General features: G+C 37.3%; 1 protein-coding gene across 1 annotated transcript; it reads right to left on the reverse strand.

The window, feature by feature from the left end:
* Positions 1–1,463: 1,463 nt before the first annotated feature.
* Positions 1,464–16,628, reverse strand: slc34a2b (solute carrier family 34 member 2b). The gene is made up of 12 exons (XM_060826393.1): positions 16,544–16,628; positions 16,294–16,410; positions 16,037–16,165; positions 15,777–15,920; positions 15,547–15,658; positions 13,250–13,445; positions 9,774–9,869; positions 7,888–8,008; positions 6,754–6,921; positions 5,691–5,807; positions 5,478–5,602; positions 1,464–2,033 (listed from the first exon to the last, which is right to left on the reverse strand). Exons 1-12 carry the CDS (start codon positions 16,626–16,628, stop codon positions 1,464–1,466), a joined length of 1,980 nt encoding a protein of 659 aa, XP_060682376.1.
* Between the last annotated feature and the right edge of the window lie 4,661 nt (positions 16,629–21,289).

Below are 21,289 nucleotides of genomic sequence, written 5' to 3' on the forward strand. Positions count from 1 at the left end.
ACAAAAGATACACAAGTCCATTAATCACACTGACAGTACATATTTAGGCAATTATTCATTCAATACATAAATTATACACAATAAAAAAACATAAATGTACATTTAGTATACATGGAGTGGGTTTTGATATCGTGTCTTTTACAATTCCTGACAAATTTAAAATTTAAAGAGCCTTTTTTATCCCATTGTGCTTTCTTAATCAATCACTCCTAGAGCTTTGCAAGATTATCTTAGTGTGGCTATTTTGTATGGTCCAATGTCCTATTGGACAGAAGTCATCCCACTATTTACATATCTGTCATAATAGGTCATTGCGCAGCTGTTGTAACTCATACAGTGGTAACAAGAGGGTTCTGAGTCAGATAAAGTTTCAGACTATAAACCTGAAATTGTATTCAAGAAACTGTTGTTTTGATATAAAAGCTACAAGGTCTTATGTAAGTTTATCATAAAACTTCAGAAACATCGCTGTATAAGATATTATCTAAACAAATATGAAGTACATGTTCAATTCCTCAATAATCATTAGTATTTGCAAATCTCAAAGGCTCAAGCACTGACCAGAATAGTAATAAAATTATTTCAGAAAGGCACATCATAGTAATTCTACTTGTGGAATGCTTGGAAGTGAATGGAACAACTCATTGTAAAGTCTGCAAGTCAGGATTGTTATTTTAGTACAATCCAACAGAACTGATGCATACTCAAGCATTGTTGGAACTTGACCTTGGGTAATTTATATATAAAATCCTGAATTTGTCACTGGTGGCTTAATGTTCTTACCCAGTGTTCTGTACAAAATTGACACTGGTTTGGCCGCATTGTACTATGAATCATCTTTCATATGTGAAAGAACTATCCACAAAGGTTCACAGTTTATAACATCCTTTCTGCCAATTAGTCCAAAAAGTATTGAAGCTTTTCTATTCTCCTGTTTGCTCTCCACCGCTCCCCTTTCACAGTTCAGTTTTCTTTTTATTGCTGGCGCACACATCATAAAGTCCAAAGCTACTTTCTTACATAAAAATGTAATTCCCTGCAATGCACTATTTATTTTCATGTTATTGTCATCATTTGGCAATATGCAACTATGAGTCCCCACTAAATATCATAAAAAGTGAAGCATCATAAAAAATGATGTTTGACTTCAGTAAGACTACTTTTTACAGAGCACAAAATAACAATCTACATAGTGCTAATTTTAAAAAAAATATTTTGCATTTTAAAATATATCAAGCTATGCATATTCACCTAATAGACTTGAGGGCAACAATTGAATATAAATTTCATGAATGCGACCCAATATAAATTGTTGAAGGAATCACTTCTGGCAGACATTTTATTAACAACACTAACCATTCAGGATACCAGAAGTGATTGAAACTGATGCAGGTTAATCTTTTTAAAAATACTGTACAACTGCATGCAGGCATATTTTAGTTATTCTGCCAGTTATTCTGTTTCTATATATTTGTTGAAATATTTTTTGTCTCATTTTCCACAACTGGAAATGTTGTTATATCTTGTTTTTCATTCTCTAGGATTACTGGATTTTCATAAACTTCAAGTGGTTTGGTTTGTTTTTCTTCTCTATCACTACTTTTAACACAATTCTTGCAACATTTACACTTTCCAAAGCACTGAGTGGAACAACATATTGTAGCACGCTGTACTATTCTGTCCCAAGGTTTCAGGGAATGCATCCAAATCGGAAGAAAGTCCCAGGTTTGTAGTGTCTTTGGCAAGAACCTTGGGCACTTTGTTTGCATAACATTGATAACAATTATGATGATTATCATCATCAAGATAGGAATACCTACGCCAGCCAGTACCTGCCAACCAGCCATTGAGAGCCCAAGTATAATTAGAGGGATCAATAAAAAGCAAATGATCAAGTAGGCAATTGCAAACCACCTGTACGTGGAAGTATAAGTTCCCAATGCTTTCGCTAGGCGAATTGGAATACGCATGAATGGTATAGGGTACCAAATTAGGATTCCAGAAATATTGAAAAAGAAGTGGCACAAGGCTATCTGGAAGGATACAAAACAAGAATATTAATGTACTAATGTGAGACATTAAAAATAAATCTGAACATTTATTTACATTACAGCAATTAATGATTCTATTCTTTTGGGCTAGGTGGTCCATATAAGATAACACAGCTGTAGAACATTCAAAATCAAAGTCTAATAATGTAAAATGCTGTTATTCTTCATTGTCTTTGACTTAACTGTGACTGCAATACTATGTCAATGTGTTAAACATTTAAGCAAACCATATGATTCATTGTGAGGTTCATGTGTTACTGATCATAACAGAAAAAGTTTGGCTTGAATACTTGATGATATGAAATTGTCAAATCCTAAGGCACAAAAGAAGCCATTTGGGTTACTATGCATGTTCCTTTTTTGACTAGTTACTGTATATGATCAATTCTATTTCCCTTCTCTTCCCAAAGTCCTTTTGAGATATTTAACAATCCATTTTGGAGATTAGTAAAACTGTTTCTACACTGGAGAGGTCAAGTGAATCCTTAGAAGAGTATAAAGGCAGTAGGAGTATACTTAAGAGGGAAATCAGGAGGGAAAAAAGGGGACATGAGATAGCTTTTGTAAATAGAGTTAAGGAGAATCCAAAGGGTTTCTACAAATACATTAAGGACAAAAGGGTAACTAGGAAAGAATAGGGCCCCTCAAAGATCAGCAAGGTGGCCTTTGTGTGAAGCTGCAGAACATGGGGGAGAAACTAAACGAGCATTTTGCATTAGTATTGACTGTGGAAAAGGACATGGAAGATATAGAATGTAGGGAAATAGATAGTGACATCTTGAAAAATGTCCATATTATGGGGGAAGAAGCGCTGGATGTATCGAAATGCGTACAAGTGGATAAATCCCCGGATCTGATCAGGTGTACCCTAGAACTATGTGGGAAGCTAGGGATGTGATTGCTGGGCCTCTTACTGAAATATTTATATCATCGATAGGCATAGATGAGGTGCAGGAAGACTGGAGGTTGACTAATGTGGTGCCACTCTTTAAGAAAGGTGATAAGGACAAGAACGATAGACCAGTGAGCCTGACCTCGGTGGTGGGCAAGTTGTTAGAGGGATTCCTGAGGGAGAGAAGGTACACATATTTGGAAAGGCAAGGGCTAATTAGGGATAGTCAACGTGGCTTTGTGCGTGGGAAATCATGTCTCACAAACTTGATTGAGTTTATTGACGAAGTAACAAAGTGGATTAATGAGAGCAGACTGATAGATGTAATCTATATGAACTTCAAAAAGGCATTCAAAAAGGTTCCCCATGGGAGACTGGTTGGCAAGGTTAGATCTCATGGAAGGAAGTGAGGACTGTAGATGCTGGAGTACCAGAGTTGAAGAATGTAGTGCTGGAAAAACACAGCAGGCCAGGCAACATCCGAGGAACAGGAGAATCGACGTTTCGGGCATAAGCCCTTCTTCAGGAATCAGGACTTATATTCAAAACGTCAATTCTCCTGCTCATCGGATGCTGCCTGGCCTGCTGTGTTTTTCCAGCACCACATTTTTCAACTGTAGATCTCATGGAATACAGGAAGAACTAGCCATTTGGATACAGAGCTGGCTCAAAGCTAGAAGACAGAGGGTGGTGGTGGAGCATTGTTTTTCAGACTGGAGGCCTGTGACCAGTGCCACAAGGATCAGTGCTGGGTCCACTACTTTTCATCATTTATATAAATGATTTAGATGTGAGCATAAGAGGTATAGTTAGTAAGTTTGCTGATGACACCAAAATTGGAGGTTTAGTGGACAGTGAAGAAGGTCACCCTAGATTACAACGGGGTCTTGATCAGATGGGGCAATGGGTGGAGACGTGGCAGATGGAGTTTGATTCAGATAAATGTGAGGTGCTGCATTTTGGGAGGGCACATCTTAGCAGGACTTATGCACTTAAAGGTAAGGTCTTAGGGAGTGATGCTGAACAAAGAGACCTTGGAGTGCAGGTTCATAACTCCTTGAAAGTGGAGTCGCAGGTGAAGAAGACGTTTGGTATGCTTTCCTTCCTCGGTCAGAGTATTGAGTATAGGAGTTGGGAGGTCATGTTGCGGCTGTACAGGACATTGGTTAGACCACAGTTGGAATATTGGGTGCAACTCTGGTCTCCTTCTTATCAGAAAGATGTTGTGAAACTTGAAAAGGTTCAATAAAGATTTACATGGACATTGCCAAGTTGGAGGATTTGAGCAAGAGGGAGAGGCTGAACAGACTGGAGCTGTTTTCCCAGGAGCGTCAGGGGCTGAGGGATGACCTTATAGAGGTTTACAAAATTATGAGGGGCATGGATAGGATAAATAGACAAAGTCTTTTCCCTGGGGTGGGAGAGTCCAGAACTGGAAGGCATTAGTTTAGGGTGAGAGGGGAAAGATATAAAAGACAACATTTTCACGCAGAGGGTGGTACATGCATGGAATGAGCTGCCACAGGAAGTGGTGGTGGCTGGTACAATTGCAGCATTTAAAAGGCATATGGATGGGTATATGAATAGGAAGGGTTTGGAGGGATATGGGCCGGGTGCTGGCAGGTGGGACTAGATTGGGTTGGATATCTGGTCGGCATGGACGGGTTGGACCGAAGGGTCTGTTTCCATGCTGTACATCTCTATGACTCTACGACTGTCTCAGGTAGTATGCTCACCTCCATGGTTAATAAACAGTTAATCTCTAACCATCAAAACTCTTTCTTTTCTGAATGTGGTTCTGATCTATGACTATAACAGGTGATCTCAGAAATCCTAACATGGGGAGAAAATTAGCCAAGGTAATTATGTTTAATCATCATGCTTCCGTGTTACCTGGGCAACATGAATGCAAGGGAGAACAACGATGTTAGCTCTAAAAGTTCTTGCACCAAATTCACACATGAAAAAGTAAACACTTGAACAAGAACAAGAAATTATTGTTCACCGCTATTTACCGCATGTGGCAAAGGAAGAACAAAAAAGAAACTGGAGGCAAATAAATACTTCTACCTATATAAAGTAGTAAAAATTGTTTAAAGAGCAAAAGACTTGGAAACAGAAGTCACATTAATTTGATGATAACATGCTTAACTCATTCTCAGAATGTGGCCTAGCTTTTAATACTAGCTACTTGTTGCCCTAAAAGATGGTGGTTAGCTGTCTTCTTTCACAGTTCAGAAGATTGCTTGGCTATTTCACAGAGCAGTTCAAAGTATAATATTCAAACTGCATACAGGCCAAACCAATTGAAGTGGCATGCTTCAGTTCTGTATGGATGTAGCTAGTTTTCTTCAGTCTCTTCTCCCAGATCTTTTCTTCTTATTCAATTCTTCAGCTACCATGGTGGGATCTGAATTTATGTTTGCTGGATTTTTACCTGGATCTCTGCTTTACTGATCCAAAAACATAAATGCCACACTACTAGACTACATGTAAAATTGCAATTAAATTGTTTGATTTGTTTAGTTACTCACCTGCAGGGAGTTAGCTAAGGTTTCTCCTGGACTAGCAAGAGCAGCTATAATAGCTGTTGTAGTTGTACCAATATTGGAACCCAGTGTGAGGGGATAAACTCGCTCAATAGTTATTACACCAATTCCTGCCAAATAAACAAATACCTGAGTAAATAATATTTGTGCTGCAACTTACAATATGTTCATACAAAAAAAGGAACTTCTCATACTTACCAACTAATGGAGTAAGTGCTGAAGTAAAAATGGAACTGCTCTGAACAATAAAAGTCATTCCAGCACCCACTGCAATGGCTATATATCCAGTTAACCAAGCAAATGGAAATTTGAAATCTGAAAAGAATTATATCACAAATTATTGATATTGTTATGTATACAATGGACAATGACACTGAATTCTAGAACAAATATTTATATGTTTAAATGTCTGATTTACAAAACAAAACTGTATATATTGTTATGAAGCAAGTTCCCTACGAATTAGTAATTGTCCTTTTTCATAACATATATTTTATTGCCAAATATGAGAAAAATATATTTCAATCACTGGAGTAATATCTGATCAATATTGAAGTTTTTCTATTCATTATACATTTTCTTATAATGAATGGTAAAAAGCATTGTGCAATGAAACCATGAAAATGTTTTGATCCAGATTATTAAATATAATTTATAACTTACACATTAAAGAAAGAACAGATTTATCTAAATGACTGCAGATTTCCAACTACTAGATAGGGAGATATTAGTTAAGTCATTAGAGCCTCTGACAATAGTGCATATTGATTGTGTTAGCATGCTTCCCTAAATATAATCTAATAATTTTTTTAAAATCACCAAAACAACTAGGGTAATTTTCAGCCACATTGTCTAAGCTGTAAAATGATGACTTTTAGCTGTCATTAACTAATGTATTCTCCATGGCAACATTCTTTCATTCAGGGTTCACTTTCAAAATATCACGATAAAAAGCATGGAATGATTATAGATCTTCCATGCATTAACACTGTGGAATTTGTTTCTTCTTCCCACATGCTGATAAGTGGATAACAAAAGTTGGAAAGGTATCTTTTACCAAAATCTCCACAAGAATGAAATGTGTACAAATTGTATTCACTATCTCAATGTATCTCACAGTGAAAAAAAGTAGCAAAGTACTTTAATTTAATTTACTGTAAACTGCAAAGGTCAGCAAATGAGGAAGGAGCATTCATTAACATTAATTTATCCTGAACTACACCTTTCAGCTTTGTGATCTGAAATGAGTCTTTACACTTACCAGTATTAATAACTTTTTTAATAACTGCAGCAACTTGTCCTTTTAACATGGAGTTCAGAAGTTTAACAATAAGTATCAAACAGGTACAGAGGGCAATCAAAGAGGCTGCAAGAAGGATTAGACCAACCCCTAAATCTGATAAGGTTGTATTCACAAATAGGTGATGACCTAAGAAAAAAATAATTGTAATCATTATGTGTAATGCCTGAATTAATCTATTACAATTTTACCGATATCTTCTGTTCCTACATGGCTTAATGTCCAGAAATAACAATCTGTATGAGTGAATTCCATAATCCTATGTATGAGTTCCATAATTTAATACTGCAATAATTATCTGATATGCTGGAATAATTTGCTTTCATATAGTACCTTAACATAGCACAATGTCCCAAAATGCTTCAGCTCTGAAATCAAATGAAACATGAGGCGTCTGACATTAGTATATGGGCTGAAATTTGATATTGTGGGTCCTGACTACCATTTGGAGAATCAGTAGGAAATCTACATTGTTTGTATGAGGGAAGCCTGACTAAACTAAGTGCCTCTCAGGCAGTATATATCAGTCTCACTGGTTTGAGTCAGAGGCAAAGGCAGGGGAGCAGCTTTCAGTGACAGGCCTTTTCAGATATTTAGACCTCAAAACCCCCACAATGGAGGAATTCCCCAGTAGGCAGATGAGCAACCTTTGAGAAATACGGGAAAACTGTGCATTTTCTACTTAAGCCATGATCTTACATTTAATAAAGTGCGGTATAATTAGTATCAATGGTTCATTAATGAGCCTCACTGACATCCCACAATGAGTGGGCATCTCTCAAATAGCCTCCTTTCTACCTCCAATTTAACTGCCGGTGGATTTCTCTATTGCCAGGAGACAGATGCATGGCCTGTCCTGCAATTCAGTATGCTCAGCCACCACAGATTTCTGACATGACAAGCTGGAATTGACACCACCTGTAGTATTTCCCTTAGCCCAGTGGTCCTCAACTGTATTTTACACCTATTCAGTCTTTGTTATAAACTCAATACACTTCTGAGACATTTCACTTTCAAATGAGCAATCTGCATTCAATTGGTTAAATGGCTATGGTACGTGATTTCTTAAGTAAAAGCAACTGATTATTGACTTACATTTTTCAAGGTTTATTGTAACTGATACATTTTTTAGAGTCCAAGTGTAGTTGTTATCACTCCAGCAAAATTCAGGTGATGTGCAGTTGTATTCACTGGGAACAGTTACATTTTTCTCTACCTGCAAGACAAAAGAATTATTACACAAAATCAGTAATGTTCTTTACAACCTGATATCATCTGAAACTGAACACAACATTTCAGCATTAACAAATGTCCTATAGTGTTATTTTGTCATTAAGTTAACAATTGTATTCTGCTAATTCAATTCCGTTCCATGTGTGCTTTGCCCAAAGGTGCAGTTGCAGAACATCCCAAGCTTTTTTTTCCAGCTTTGGTCACTTGTGGTTTATCACTGCCTTCTGCAATCAAGGACAAGGTGTTTGGAATAGAAATGCAGCACTGGACCAATGTGGCTTCTGGCTTGCTATTGTCATGTGACATTACCATAACACACTGATTGGATGTAATCATCTTGCAGTCAGTTTTCAAAAAGATGTAGGACACAGGCCAAACTGTTGATCTGCCAGCTCAATAATATGGTGTCAGAGTGCAGCTGAGGCTGCATGTTTTCAGGCTGTGAAAGCTCTGAAAGCTGCTACCAAAAATCATTGAAAAGGAACAAGGAAGCAAGTCACAACTACAATACTGAGTAACACATAACGATGGCAAACTTTTCAGTCTAAGCACTGATTGAAACAGAAGGTGACACATAATGCAGCTTGCAGTTTTTCTATACACAATGGTGATAGATGTATTTAATAAGCCATACTCTTTGCACTATTGAGAAAGATAGTTTCAAAACATTTCCACTGTAAATCTCTCTGAGGAACAAAACAATACTTCAGAAATTTTGACAGCTTTGAAGGCACATTCTGAACTCCAGTAGATGGAACATATTAAAAGGTACATATTCAACATCAGGGCCCAAGATGAAAAAAGATTCATTTCAACAATAGATCACCTTCATGAACACAGTTTACAGAATTCTATGAATTTGCACAACTAAAACACAATCTAATTAAATAATTTTATTAGGTATAAGAGATTTTGCAGGCGAACACATCTACTCAGAGAGGGGAAATTTACTCTCAGGAAAGCAACCAATGTGAACTAATGCTAATGTTGTAAATCAGCATCTACAGCTTATTGATGGCAAACAGACTAGGCTTTGAATTGTGCTAAAAGCCATTCCATACTCAAAGGGCCGAATAATAATGGATAAAGAGCTGTCTTCCAATATTGTGCAATACCATACGCAAAGGAAGGGAAAGATTGTCTAGAGTAGGGAAATCAGCAATAAGTCAAATAATTTTCCATATAAGTATATGGATAGGAGGGAATACAAGGAGCTCCTGATGGGTGTTAGAGAGATGTCAGCCTAAGATTTTAATGGAGCACTCTACATCATGTACCAGATTTGTTCAATCAGGTTAATTCCTGATAAAGGGCTTACACCTGAAACGTCAATTCTCCTGCCCCTCAGATGCTGCCTGACCGGCTGTGCTTTTCCAGCACCATCCTCCAACTCACTCAAGTTAATAGAAGATTGTAGATGGTCAAACCTACTCCACACTCCACTCAGAATTTGTCAGAACAGGCAGAAAGTCATGAGCAGATTCTGTTTCCATATTCCTCCACCATATTAAAATTTTGCAAATTCTTGGCCAGAGTAACCATAGCTGCAACCTCTTTATCATTGATCTATGATCTGCTGCACCATTTGACCAGCTTTCTTCAATTATATTGTTGCCAGTTTTATGGATTATGCTTGTAGAAATCGTCTCTAAATGTAAACAACTAAACCAATTTGACAAGCTTTTCATCATTGTCATCTATATTAATTATACTCTGCATTAGTTTACTGACATTTGTTATTCACTTACCATTTCAGTTACTGTTTTACACCATTCCTTAATAAGGCTTTTGTTGGCTGCTGCTGGATCTCCTGTTGCTATATCATTTATCACAGATTTATCCAGCTGAAATTAAATAATTTTATACATAATCAAGAAAAAAGCAATTCATGAATTTTGATTAAATATCACTGTAGAATTCAAATAATGTCTAAAAATTCATTTTTGGCATAACAGCATCATTAGCAATATTAATAGTTATTGGCTGTGAAGGATGGTCCTTGCAAGTGAATGTCTTGCTGGGGCAGTTGAGTCAATTGCATTGGTGTGGTTCTAGTGTCACATATGGACCAAATTGGTTAAGACTTCCAGGTTTCGTTGCTTAAAGCACATTAAAAAAACCAAAGGTTTCATGGTAACCAATAGTGATATCAGTTTTTTTTAATATCCATGTGATTAAAATTGAAAATATATTCTCGAACTGTCATATAGGATTTGATATCATATGTAACTATAACAACAGCAATGGAATCTTTAAATATTGTAAAATATTCCACAGGCTTAGAAAAGGAAGTGTAGAGCTCTGCTTCATGATCATGACCATTTCCATTATTGTTGCCATGATTCACATTGTACAGAATCATTAAATGAAAGCAGCATAAAAGGATATCAAGCCATCTGTCTAATCTGTTTTGGCTTTTTGTGAGAGCAACTCACTTAGTCTACTTCTCCATCGTATTCCCCACAGCTATGTTAGTTTTTTTTTGAGATAACTAATTAGTTCTTGAGAAAATCACAACTGGGTCTGCTTCCATCATACTCCAGACCCAAAGGATTTATTGTATTTCTTTTCATTTACACATCGGAAATTCTGCTCTGTATATCAAGTTCAGATAATTGATAAATATCAAAGATAGGAGTTCAAAGACTGACAACTTAGGTAGCTGATTATAAATGTTCCTTCAATCCAAAAATAACTGTTTCTTACCTGTTGTTCTGCCAATGTTGGATCCAAGCTGTTACTGTCCCTTTTATTTCATGAACTGTAACTTTGCTGCAAGCCTATTCTGTGACATTTTATCAAATCCCATTTGGAAGTCCAAGTACATTAGATCAACCACATTGCCCTAATCCACAATCTGTTATTTAAAAATCTCATGAAACTTTGTTATACTCAGTTTACTCTTACAAATCCCTGCTCAATTTCATCAATTGATTTCCATTTGCAAAGTAATTGTTAATTGCATATCAAAATATAATTTCTAAAAACTTGTTCATCACCGATTGAGGTGTAGCAGCTTGGATTATCTTTTTATTAGCCAGTGTCTAACTTTTGCAATTCTCCAGTATAGTGACTACACCTTTATATCAAGGGAGGATTAGAAAATTTTGGCATGTGTCTTTCTACCCTTACTTTCCAAACTATCTTGCGATGCATTTCATCTTGTCCTGATGAGTTACCAATTTATATATAGCCAGACTATCTAATATATTCTTTTTATGCATTGTTAGCCCATCAATTATCTTGAAATATTACCCCATTCCTTTTGCACCATAACTTGGGCAGCATCTCATTCCTTGGCAAAGAAAGATACAAGCAACTCCTTCAATACCTCAGCCATGCCTACTGCCTTTCAGACTAAAACCATTTTAGGCCAATAATCACCTGTATTCTGCCTTCAACCATCCTCTTACATTTTATATTCCACTTTTAGATTTCCTTTTATGTTAGCTGCCAGGCACTTATCTATTTGTTTCACTTCTCCTCTGAACTTTCAAGTTTTGCGCCTGCTTCTCAATTGTATTATCCACCTGACATTTGTCAAATGCACCATTTTTTGCTTCATCTTAGAGTGTATCTCTTTCATCATCTATGGACCTCTAGATTTCTTAGCTTTATCTTTCCTCCTCATGCAAATGTACCAACATTGTCTCTTAGTCAGACCTCACCTAAAAGCTTATTTTTCTCAGGTTATTGCTCTCTTCTAATTATCTGTGCACCTTCATTTTCCTCTCCAATGATACCTCCTGGTTCTCATACCACAGTTTTCTTTTCATCTAAAGATTGCAATTAAAAAGTACACCAAAGAAAAATTCTTGGATGGCATGATTGAAATTTCATTCTTTACCTTGGGGGTTAACATGTAAAGGTCTCACAGAGATTTTGATAGAGACATCAATCAATCACTTGAATTGCATGACACTGTGATCTTTTGCTATAAATTCTATGTCTTATGATTCTGCCTCGCTAGTCACCTGATGATGGAGTAGCGCTCTGAATGCTAGTGATTCCAAATAAACCTGCTGAACTATAACCTGGCGTTGTGTGATTTTTAAACAGAGAAGAAGAATCATTCCCTCTCCAGATAAAATATGCTTTTACACAAAAAAACTTTTCACAGGGCCTTCTGTGTTTCCACTAAGAGCATTTGTCCTGCTCATTTGAATCATCAACTTTTGAGCAGAACCATTCATAGAAACACAAAGATTAAGGATTTTACTGATTTCACAATTCACTTGAATACCTTAATGAAAAATGTGATGTCAAACACAACTTAGTAATTAATCATATCATTAATTATAAATCAGTATACTATATGATTATATGTCAATTATTGTCACATTATGTTTCTTCAATATTGTGCTGCAATCTCAGGCTAGCTATAGCCTGTTGCTGGAACGGGGCCTGAACACATTGCCTTCTGACTCAATGCTACCCTGAGCCATAAAGTGGTTTAAATTATTTTCACTTAATATAAGATATAGTAATTCATTCCTCAATAATTCATGGAATATTTTTACTTCAACTAATTGATATATCAATATGCTTAATCAAGTTCAATTGCACAATAGTCTGAAGTTTTTTTTTAACTGCTGCTTCTTATCGGAAGCTATGGAAACTCAATATAAAAGTGAAAGTATCTAAAATATCATCTTTGAAAGTATTTTAGGGTGATTATCTTCACTAAATGTTTGATGAACCATTTCTGAATGACGCCTTCTTCAGCAATTGGATATGACCTGCTAATGACTAGAGTTGTGAAGGAAATCAGCTGGGAGGATGCTGCAGGTCTTTTCACTTCCAGTTCTATTCAGTGCATCTCAAAACAGATACTGGTGGTCTTGCACTGGAACTTCCTCAATCTCATAATTCGTAGGTACATCCTGGCTATCAGGCTAGATAATCTTTAAACTTTTCCAGACAGAATCTTTGGGCCTTGATTCTTTCTGGCTATGGTTCTCCAGCTGCATCAAGTATGTCCTTCAATTTTGCCAGCCAGAAACGTAGCTGCAGAAATGACAATAGTCAATAGTTGCCCTTCAGTTTTTGCTCACTGTTCCACTGCAAAGTGTGATAGAGTACCATTGGACAGATTGAGGGTTTGACAAGCTTTGATCACTCTGGACACATGTCATCGGTGTAGCAGTAGCTGTAATTATTATTTGGATGGGTTTGGTTAATGGTTTAATAATGATTCCATCAGCATTATGTTGCAATAGCTTACCTGTATAATAAGTTTTGTGAAGTCATCAGTAATGACTTTTAACATATCTGGAGCATCCTCACCACTCTTGAGATCAAATGATTCAACAATGACTCGAGTGAGATGGTACAGATAGCCAGAGGCTGCTTCAATTGGTAACAGGACAAGAACTGAGAGCCAGTTAAAGAAATCATGCACAGTTGCACCTGCAAAAGCTCTATGAAGAAAATAAAATGGTTACTATATATTCATAATTCTAATTCTATATAAAAACAGTATGCTCATAACACCCATGCCTTTTACATACAAGTTGCCAGCAAATCCTGACAATCAAGTCAAGCTTAAGTAAATCAGTGTATTAATCATTTAAAATTCTTATTAGTTGGCCCAACTTCAATTGTAAAATGAGCCTGGCAGTTTGGAAATGACTATTTTCAGACCTATTTTCTCAATGTTTACTAAATGATGAATAAGTATATTATTCATCTTTTAGTAGCTGCAGTTTGGAGTGTTGTGGAACAGAGGGACCCAGGAGTACAAGTACATAGTTCATTGAAAGCGGCATCACAAGTAGACAGGTGGTGAAGAAAGCATTTAGTATTCTGGCCTTCATCAGTCAGGGCATTGAGAATAGGAGTTGGGACATTATGTTACAGTCGTAGAAGTCATTGGTGAGGCCATAATTGGAATACTGTGTACAGTTTTGGTCATCCTATTATAGGAAAGACATAGTTAAATTGAAAAGACTGCAAACAAGATTTACGTGAATGCTACTAGGACTAGTAGGCCGGAATTATAGGAAGGTTGGCCAGGATAGGACTTTATCCCTTACAACATAGGAAAATGAGGGGTGACCTTATTGAGGTATATAAAATCACAAGGGGCATAGAAAGGATGAATATATATAGTCTTTTTCCCAAGGAAAGGAAATTGAAAACTAGATGGCATAGGTTTAAGGTGAGAGGGGAAAGACTTAAAAAGGACTCAAGGGGCAACTTCTTCATGCAGGGAATATGGAAAAGCCTGCCAGAGAAAGTGGTTAAGGCAGGTATAATAGCAACATTTTAAAAAAAAATTTGGATAGTTACATGGATGGGAAGAGTTTAGAGGGACATGGACCAAATGCAGGCAATTGGAACTAAATGAGTAGGCACCACAGTCAACATGGACCAATTTGAGCTGAATGGCCTGTTTCCATGCTGTGCTACTTTATGACTCTAAATGGAAATATTAATTGATGTGTTATGAAATGAATTTTTCTCCCCTCTGAGATCTAAAAACTTGGCAATAATACCAAAAGAAGGAATATCATCAACTTGAAATGTTATCGGTTTATCTCTACAAATGCTGCCTGACCTGCTATACATTTCCACTCTTTTGTTTTTCAGAATTCTGACATCTGCAGTATTTTGCTTTGTGTTAGCTATAACCTCCTGGCTTTTATTCTCCTTGCCTCTAAGTAAAAAGCCAAATATTCTCTACCTCTTCTTAACTGCCTTGACAATTTGTACTACTTTCCGAATCTTGGTGAAGCTAAAGCATAGATGTCCCTCATCTCGAATAACCTTTAAAGGTAAACTATTTGGTTTGTTTCACACAATCACAGAATTGTTATAGCACAGGAGGAGGCCATCCAACCCATGTGTGTACAATGGTTCTATTCCCTAAAGCGAATCACTTGCCCTTTCTCCATTTTCTTACACACCATTTCTATCCAAATAATCATCCAATGCCCTCTTGAATGCCTCAATTGAACCTGCCTTCACCATATTTCCAGGCAGTAATGTCATATTCTAACTACTCACTGTGTGAACAAAGCTTTTTCGTCACATCACCCTTGCTTCTTTTGCACATTATTTTAAATACGTACCCTCTGTTTTTCCTTTCATGAGCCAGAACCCTATCTACTAGGGCCAGCACGCACATGCTTTTGAAAACCTCTACCAAATGTCAGCCTCCTCTCCAAGGAGAAAAGCCACATCTTCTGCAATCTCTCCTTGGAACTGAAGTTTCTCAGTCCTGCCCTGCCTTATTCTTCCTATCAACATGAATGACTTCATATTTCTAAACTTCTACGATGCTTTGAATATATCCTACAATTAAAGTCACTGGAATAATTCCCCTCATTCTCCCCCCCCCCCCCCCGCCCCAAGAGAAAGTTATATATTTCAACCACTAGTTTAATGTCAGAAATATTTAACTCTTGCACTCTTACCCTTCTGCCCTACAAGTCTGCTTTACGCAGCCAATGTCGATTGTGGATTTTTACATCTGTAAAAGGAAGTTCAAAAGGGGAAACTGTTGGCGTGAGAACGCACCTTCTGAATTCAGTCCGGTCTCCGGATTGCATCAAAGCCACGATGGTGTTGGTGACTGAGGTGCCGATGTTCGTTCCCATGATCACGGGGATGGCGGATCGCACCCCCATCACTGTGAAACAACAGAGCGGGCCACTGAGTAAGACCAGGGACACGACAGGCAAAAAATTTTAAAATAAAACTCAAATCATTGCAAAACGTCGCAAAGACCAAACGCGACTCTCACTTACAGCCAGAGGACACCATGCTGACCACGATGGAGGAGGAGGTGCTGGAACTTTGCACCAGAACCGTGACCAAGATCCCGATCACCAGACCGGCCACCGGGTTTGCCAGGACCACGTTATCCTTGAAGATATCTCCGGCAGCTTTACCTGTGGGGCAGTAGAGCAGGGAGGGACATGGTGCTGAGTAAGACATCGGCTACACCCGGAATGGAACGGAGTGCGCGCCGGCTCGCGGCTCTGTGCCCCGCGCGCCCGGCTCTCACCTCCCACAAGCTGGAAAGCCGAGCTCAGGATGTCCAAAGAGCACACAAACACATAGAGGAAGCCAAGAAGTAACGCCAGCTTCAGCACCGCCGTCAGCACACGGACAACCTTCTTCGCGGCACTCAGCTCTGCCAGAAAGAATCATTATTATTCTGTGTTCTTATAATTATATAAACTCAATTCCGCCAAGGAATGAAAGGAGCCAAAGGCTAGTTTGTCCCTTGAGGGGGGAGGAGAGTGGGATGAGGAGGCTTACCTGACCACTTGACACCAACGACCTCGAGTTTGGACACTGCCCAGGGATCCTCCGGTTCGTCCCCTACCAGGGCGATGGTGGACGAAGCGGGAAGCAAGCCCGGTTTCTCACTGGTTCCTGAAATGTGGAAACGATGCAGAGAGCGATTGAGAGGGAATCAGACCCAGCGGGAAACTGAGCGCAAAAGAGCAGCTCTGAGGTGCTTTACTGGCTGTCCGGCCCGAAAGGGGAACACCTCAATATGACTTACCGCTCACCGCTGGCATGGCGTTCGCCTCGAGTTCGCTAGTTCCAGGGCTGCCCTGGGAGCCGTCCAATTCCGGCCGAGGAGCCATGGTCTGCAAGGAGCAGTATTCAAATATTTCATTAATATTTCAATACCGATTACTTCTACACCTGTCAATAGGTGAGAATATAACCAAAGGAAACATTCTCCTTTCCCCATCATCTGGCCATCTCCCAACCCGAGTCTGGCGTTCAGCCGCATATCAGTGATGTTTTGCCTCCCCCCCTCCAAGGTCAGGACCAAGAAGAAATTATTCGACTGGGGGACGGGGAGGGAACTACAAACAGAAAGCAAATAATACTCTTTAACCCAGGATGAACTCGCTGTTGCTATTAAATTTCACTGACACGAAGACAAATAGGATGCAAAATGAACACCAAAATAACTGAGAGGCAACATCCTAAGGATTTTAAACAAATGTTGAATGTTATTAGTAAGAATAGATAATACAGTTAGTCAATCGTCCACTTTTCTGCTCACCAGACACTAGCTGCTAAAAGACTGATGGAGAATGCTGTAATATTGAGTGAAGGAGTCTTTATTCACATCCCATTCCACTTGGGTTATATACATCATGGCAGAGGCCGAAGTCTACTCTTAGTAAGTTAAATGACGAAGAATCACGTGCTAGACCACAATGTTTCTGCCTGACAAATGACCTTAGTGACCATTGTAATATTTAACTACTGTATAGCAGAAATCCATAAAATAATTATATCACTCCTTTCAGATAAAGGAATGAAACATAACTTTTCAAAAAAAGTATTGATTTATTTTTAATCCCATGGTCAGTCGCATGGTTTAACTAAATGTTTAATGCCCCACATGTTGGCTCTGTTTCAACAATTTACTTGCAATGCCTGTGATTGGATTATCTGGACAAATAGAAAATTGAAGAGCTGAAAACGTTTATTTTGTCCCACCATCCAAATGGTCCCATTACAGACAGGCAAAAGAAACAATCTGAATCAGTCTCCTGCCCTAGTGGATTGATCACATTCAATAGGTGTTTTGGTGAGCATCAGAACTATTTAAAACAATTAACAAATATTTGAATAAGGGACACATATGTTGCAAGATCGTTTGGTGATTATCGGGTGCTCAATCACTGGAGTTGCCAGATGATAAATAATCCTTGCATCTTTGATGCCAACAAGCAATGTGAACCTTTCACCAGAGCTATTGAAAACACTTATGTGATTGTTACAGGTTTATCACTTAAGGCTATCTTCTGGACATTTCTTGCAATGTTATCTGGAAACATTACTTTGGTTACTAAGAAGAAATTTATTCTGGTGTTCCATCATTTTTCTTTAATTTCTAAAGAGTGCATCCACATATAATAAAGTAGGACTGCCCTCCGGTACTCAAGGGTAAGGTTGAGCAAAACAAAGAGTGTCTGTGACAATGAGGTCACAACATGCAGGAGGCTATACAAGTATTCAATGAGCATTTATTCTGCATGAACCTTTTAGAGGAACAGTGGGAAAGGTACCTTTGCTTCATAAAGGAGAATGTTACTAAGTAATCTTGTCTTGTAATTTCAACATGATCATTACAACTGAGCATGGATCTCATGAATATATGAGGCTTAGAACAATAATCCAATAAAATATTAGCTCAAATGGCATTATAGCAGTTTGAAAATTTAAGTCTATTAAAAAAAAATCTTGATATAAAGTTTGTTTTAACAAGAGCAGCCCACCAAGCTAATGGATTGACATGAACGCTTCACTGAATTACTGCAAAAAAAAGCTGCTGGCTTTGCTCAGTTCAGTCTATCCATGCCAATGTGAACAATACTTAATTGTTCCTGAAGTCACTCAGGAAACCATTCAGTTAGATTGGAACACAGAGGGAGCCTGAGATGAACACCAATGTCTCACCCCAAGAATTAATTAAAAATGTCGAAAGCGGTTTTGAAAACAATGAATTGGCAAGTCCTGAATATTACCTCTAACACTTCCATGTATGATTAATTCTGTGTAAGATCCATTTATATATAATGTATAACAGTAATAGATTATTTTATGAACCAATGGCAACTTAACTAACTAAAGAAAGCAAAAGTTATCTTATTTGAACAAGAAAGTAAGCCAAATTTTAACTGGTCAATTTGTTTTTAAAAGTTATAAATATATATATTTTCAGTGATGTCAGTGTATTATGAATGTAATGGAGTCCTACATCATAAGAAGGTGTATTTTTGCAATACAGAGTTAATTTTAATCTTTGAATGCAGTTGTTTGAGGTGAAACATACTGCAGTACCTGAGATAAATTTGAGTCCCGTGGTAAGAACATTGTATAATTTTGCTACAGAAAACATCTGTCTCCATTATGTATGTTTATTATTGAAATTGAGAAATAATAAAACAAAGAAGAAAAATTTTCCCTATGAATTGTTTTCTTTCCCCTATATTGAATTTAATTTATTCCATGGAATATTGAATAACATCCCAAATAAAATACTGTAATGGGAAAGTAACTTTATGATTTAGAAAAACCATTAAGATTTGACGGTTAATACACCTCACAATAATTTCAAGCTATAGATTTTAGTTAATTGTTGCATCATATTAAATATATTTCATTTCCTGGTAGAGACTGCCACTATTCATCAAGAATAAACTATAAATTTGACATTAATCTTTTTTTGTCATCTCCTCTAGGATTAAGCATCGTGATTCAAGATGAGCTATCAGCTGAAGCTTTGTAACCTTACAATGATAAGTTTGAGGTATAAGATGCGGGAATGATGATTTACTTATTATATGTAGCTGGCCAAAATGAATGACTGAATCAGTAAATGGTAATAACAATAAAACAAAAGTGAAAGGTAAAACAACTTTGGAGAACAGTAAAACCTCAAGGTTTCTATGCCTTGTTAGACATGCCTTGCAGAAGACACTTTCCTTTATATTTTCCAAATGCAAACATATTACAAGAAATGGTACAGGAATAATTAACTTTTCCTACAGCTTTCTTGACATCAATTTATTTGGATCCTAGGAGAGACGTCTAAAAGAAAAGTTTAACTTCAACAACAACACTGAATTTTTTTATATTCTGATCTATGGTTCTTTGATCATCGATTTTTCTGAATCATCTCCTTTTCTGCCATTATTCTTTCTTGCTGTTATATCCTTTGTTCTGTTTCATATCATTTCCATGACTTCCTTAAGTTTTGTTTTCTTTTTGGCTTTAGGCTATTTCTATAAATATTCTTTTTGTTATGGTGTTTTGGGTACAAAGTGTATGAGCTGGAAGCAAGACATATTATGTCAGAATAATCTAGATCCCAAAGGATTTGTGTGAATATAAAATAGCCTCCTAGCCCGCACCTCTCCTAAAGAGATTTTTAATCAACATTTGTGCTGGCAGGTGGGACTAGATTGGGTTGGGATATCTGGTCAGCATGGACGGGTTGGACCGAAGGGTCTGTTTCCATGCTGTACATCTCTATTTTAGAAAATGCAGCTGGAGAAACATCAAGTTAAAATTACAAGAGGGTAGGAGCGAGTAGATGTGGTTAGATATCAAGCAGGATAACTGATTAAATATATTTCTGAAGTTTTGATTACATTATCAGAAGCATTTACAGAACTTTCTCACAAAATATTAACTTGGTTATACTTGAGTTGAATGCACCAAATCTTGAATGAAATGGTTTGATAGGCAGAGTGGTCTTTATTTTCATTCTGTACTTCCTTACAATCTTTCCCTTCTGGTCTTCAGGTCAATCTTCTCTCACTGATGAGTTTGAATTATGAAAAAAAATGTTCCAGTATAACTGATACAGAAAAAGATGGAAGGCGGTCACGTGACTTTAAACTCCATCAGTATCATTTGTACCGAGAAGGTAATTAAGATCAGTTTTTTTGGGACACAGCAGCTTCAAATTTGCTGACCCATATGACCAGTCCCAGGTCCTGATAATCTTTATCCCAGAATTCTTAGGGAAGTGAACCTTGAAATAGCAGATGCACTGGGGATCATCTTTCAAAATTCTATAGACTTTAGATCAATTCCTAAGAATTGGAGAATAGCTAGTGTAACCTCACTATTTAATAAGGGAAGCAGAGAGAAAACAGCAAATTATAGATGAGTAAGCTTGACATCAGTAGTGGGAAAAATACAAGACTCCTTTTTAAAAGATGTAATTTGGAAGATAGTGATCAAATCTGACAGTCAGCATGGATTTATGAAGGAGATGTTGTGTTTGACAAAACTATTAAAAATGTAACTAGTACAGTGCGTAAGAGGGAGACAATGGATGTGGTTTATTTGGACTTTCAGAAAGCTTTCAATAAGGTCCCACATAAGAGATTAGCAAACAAAATGAAAATGCTTGGGATTGGAGATCGTGTACAGAAATGAATTGAGGACTGTTTGGCAGACAGGGAACAGATCCTTTCCAAGTCAATAAGTAATAGGATACCACACAGATCATTGTTTAGACCCCAGATATTTACAATATTAATGATTTAGATTAGAAAACAACTTGTCACATTCCAAAATTCTGAAGACACAAAACTGAGTGGGAGGGTGAGCTGTGAAGAGGAAGTCAATATGATTTGGACATATTAAGTAAGTGGACAAATACATGACAGGTGCAGTATAATGTGGATAAATTAAATTTAACCACTTTGGTTGCAAAAATAGGAAAGCAGATTATTTATCTGAATGGCAATCAATTGGGACCAGGGAG

Source organism: Hemiscyllium ocellatum, chromosome 1, assembly GCF_020745735.1.
Source record: "Hemiscyllium ocellatum isolate sHemOce1 chromosome 1, sHemOce1.pat.X.cur, whole genome shotgun sequence".
In the NCBI taxonomy this organism is placed as follows: Eukaryota; Metazoa; Chordata; class Chondrichthyes; order Orectolobiformes; family Hemiscylliidae; genus Hemiscyllium; species Hemiscyllium ocellatum.

Excerpts from the sequence above, each read along its gene's own strand:
- slc34a2b (XM_060826393.1), bottom strand. The coding sequence starts at position 16,628 with ATGGCTCCTCGGCCGGAATTGGACGGCTCCCAGGGCAGCCCTGGAACT. Across the intron at positions 16,166-16,293 it reads CGTTGGTGTCAAGTGGTCAG|AGCTGAGTGCCGCGAAGAAG; the intron begins GTAAGCCTCCTC and ends TCTTTCTGGCAG. Across the intron at positions 15,659-15,776 it reads CAGCATGGTGTCCTCTGGCT|TGATGGGGGTGCGATCCGCC; the intron begins GTAAGTGAGAGT and ends GTTGTTTCACAG.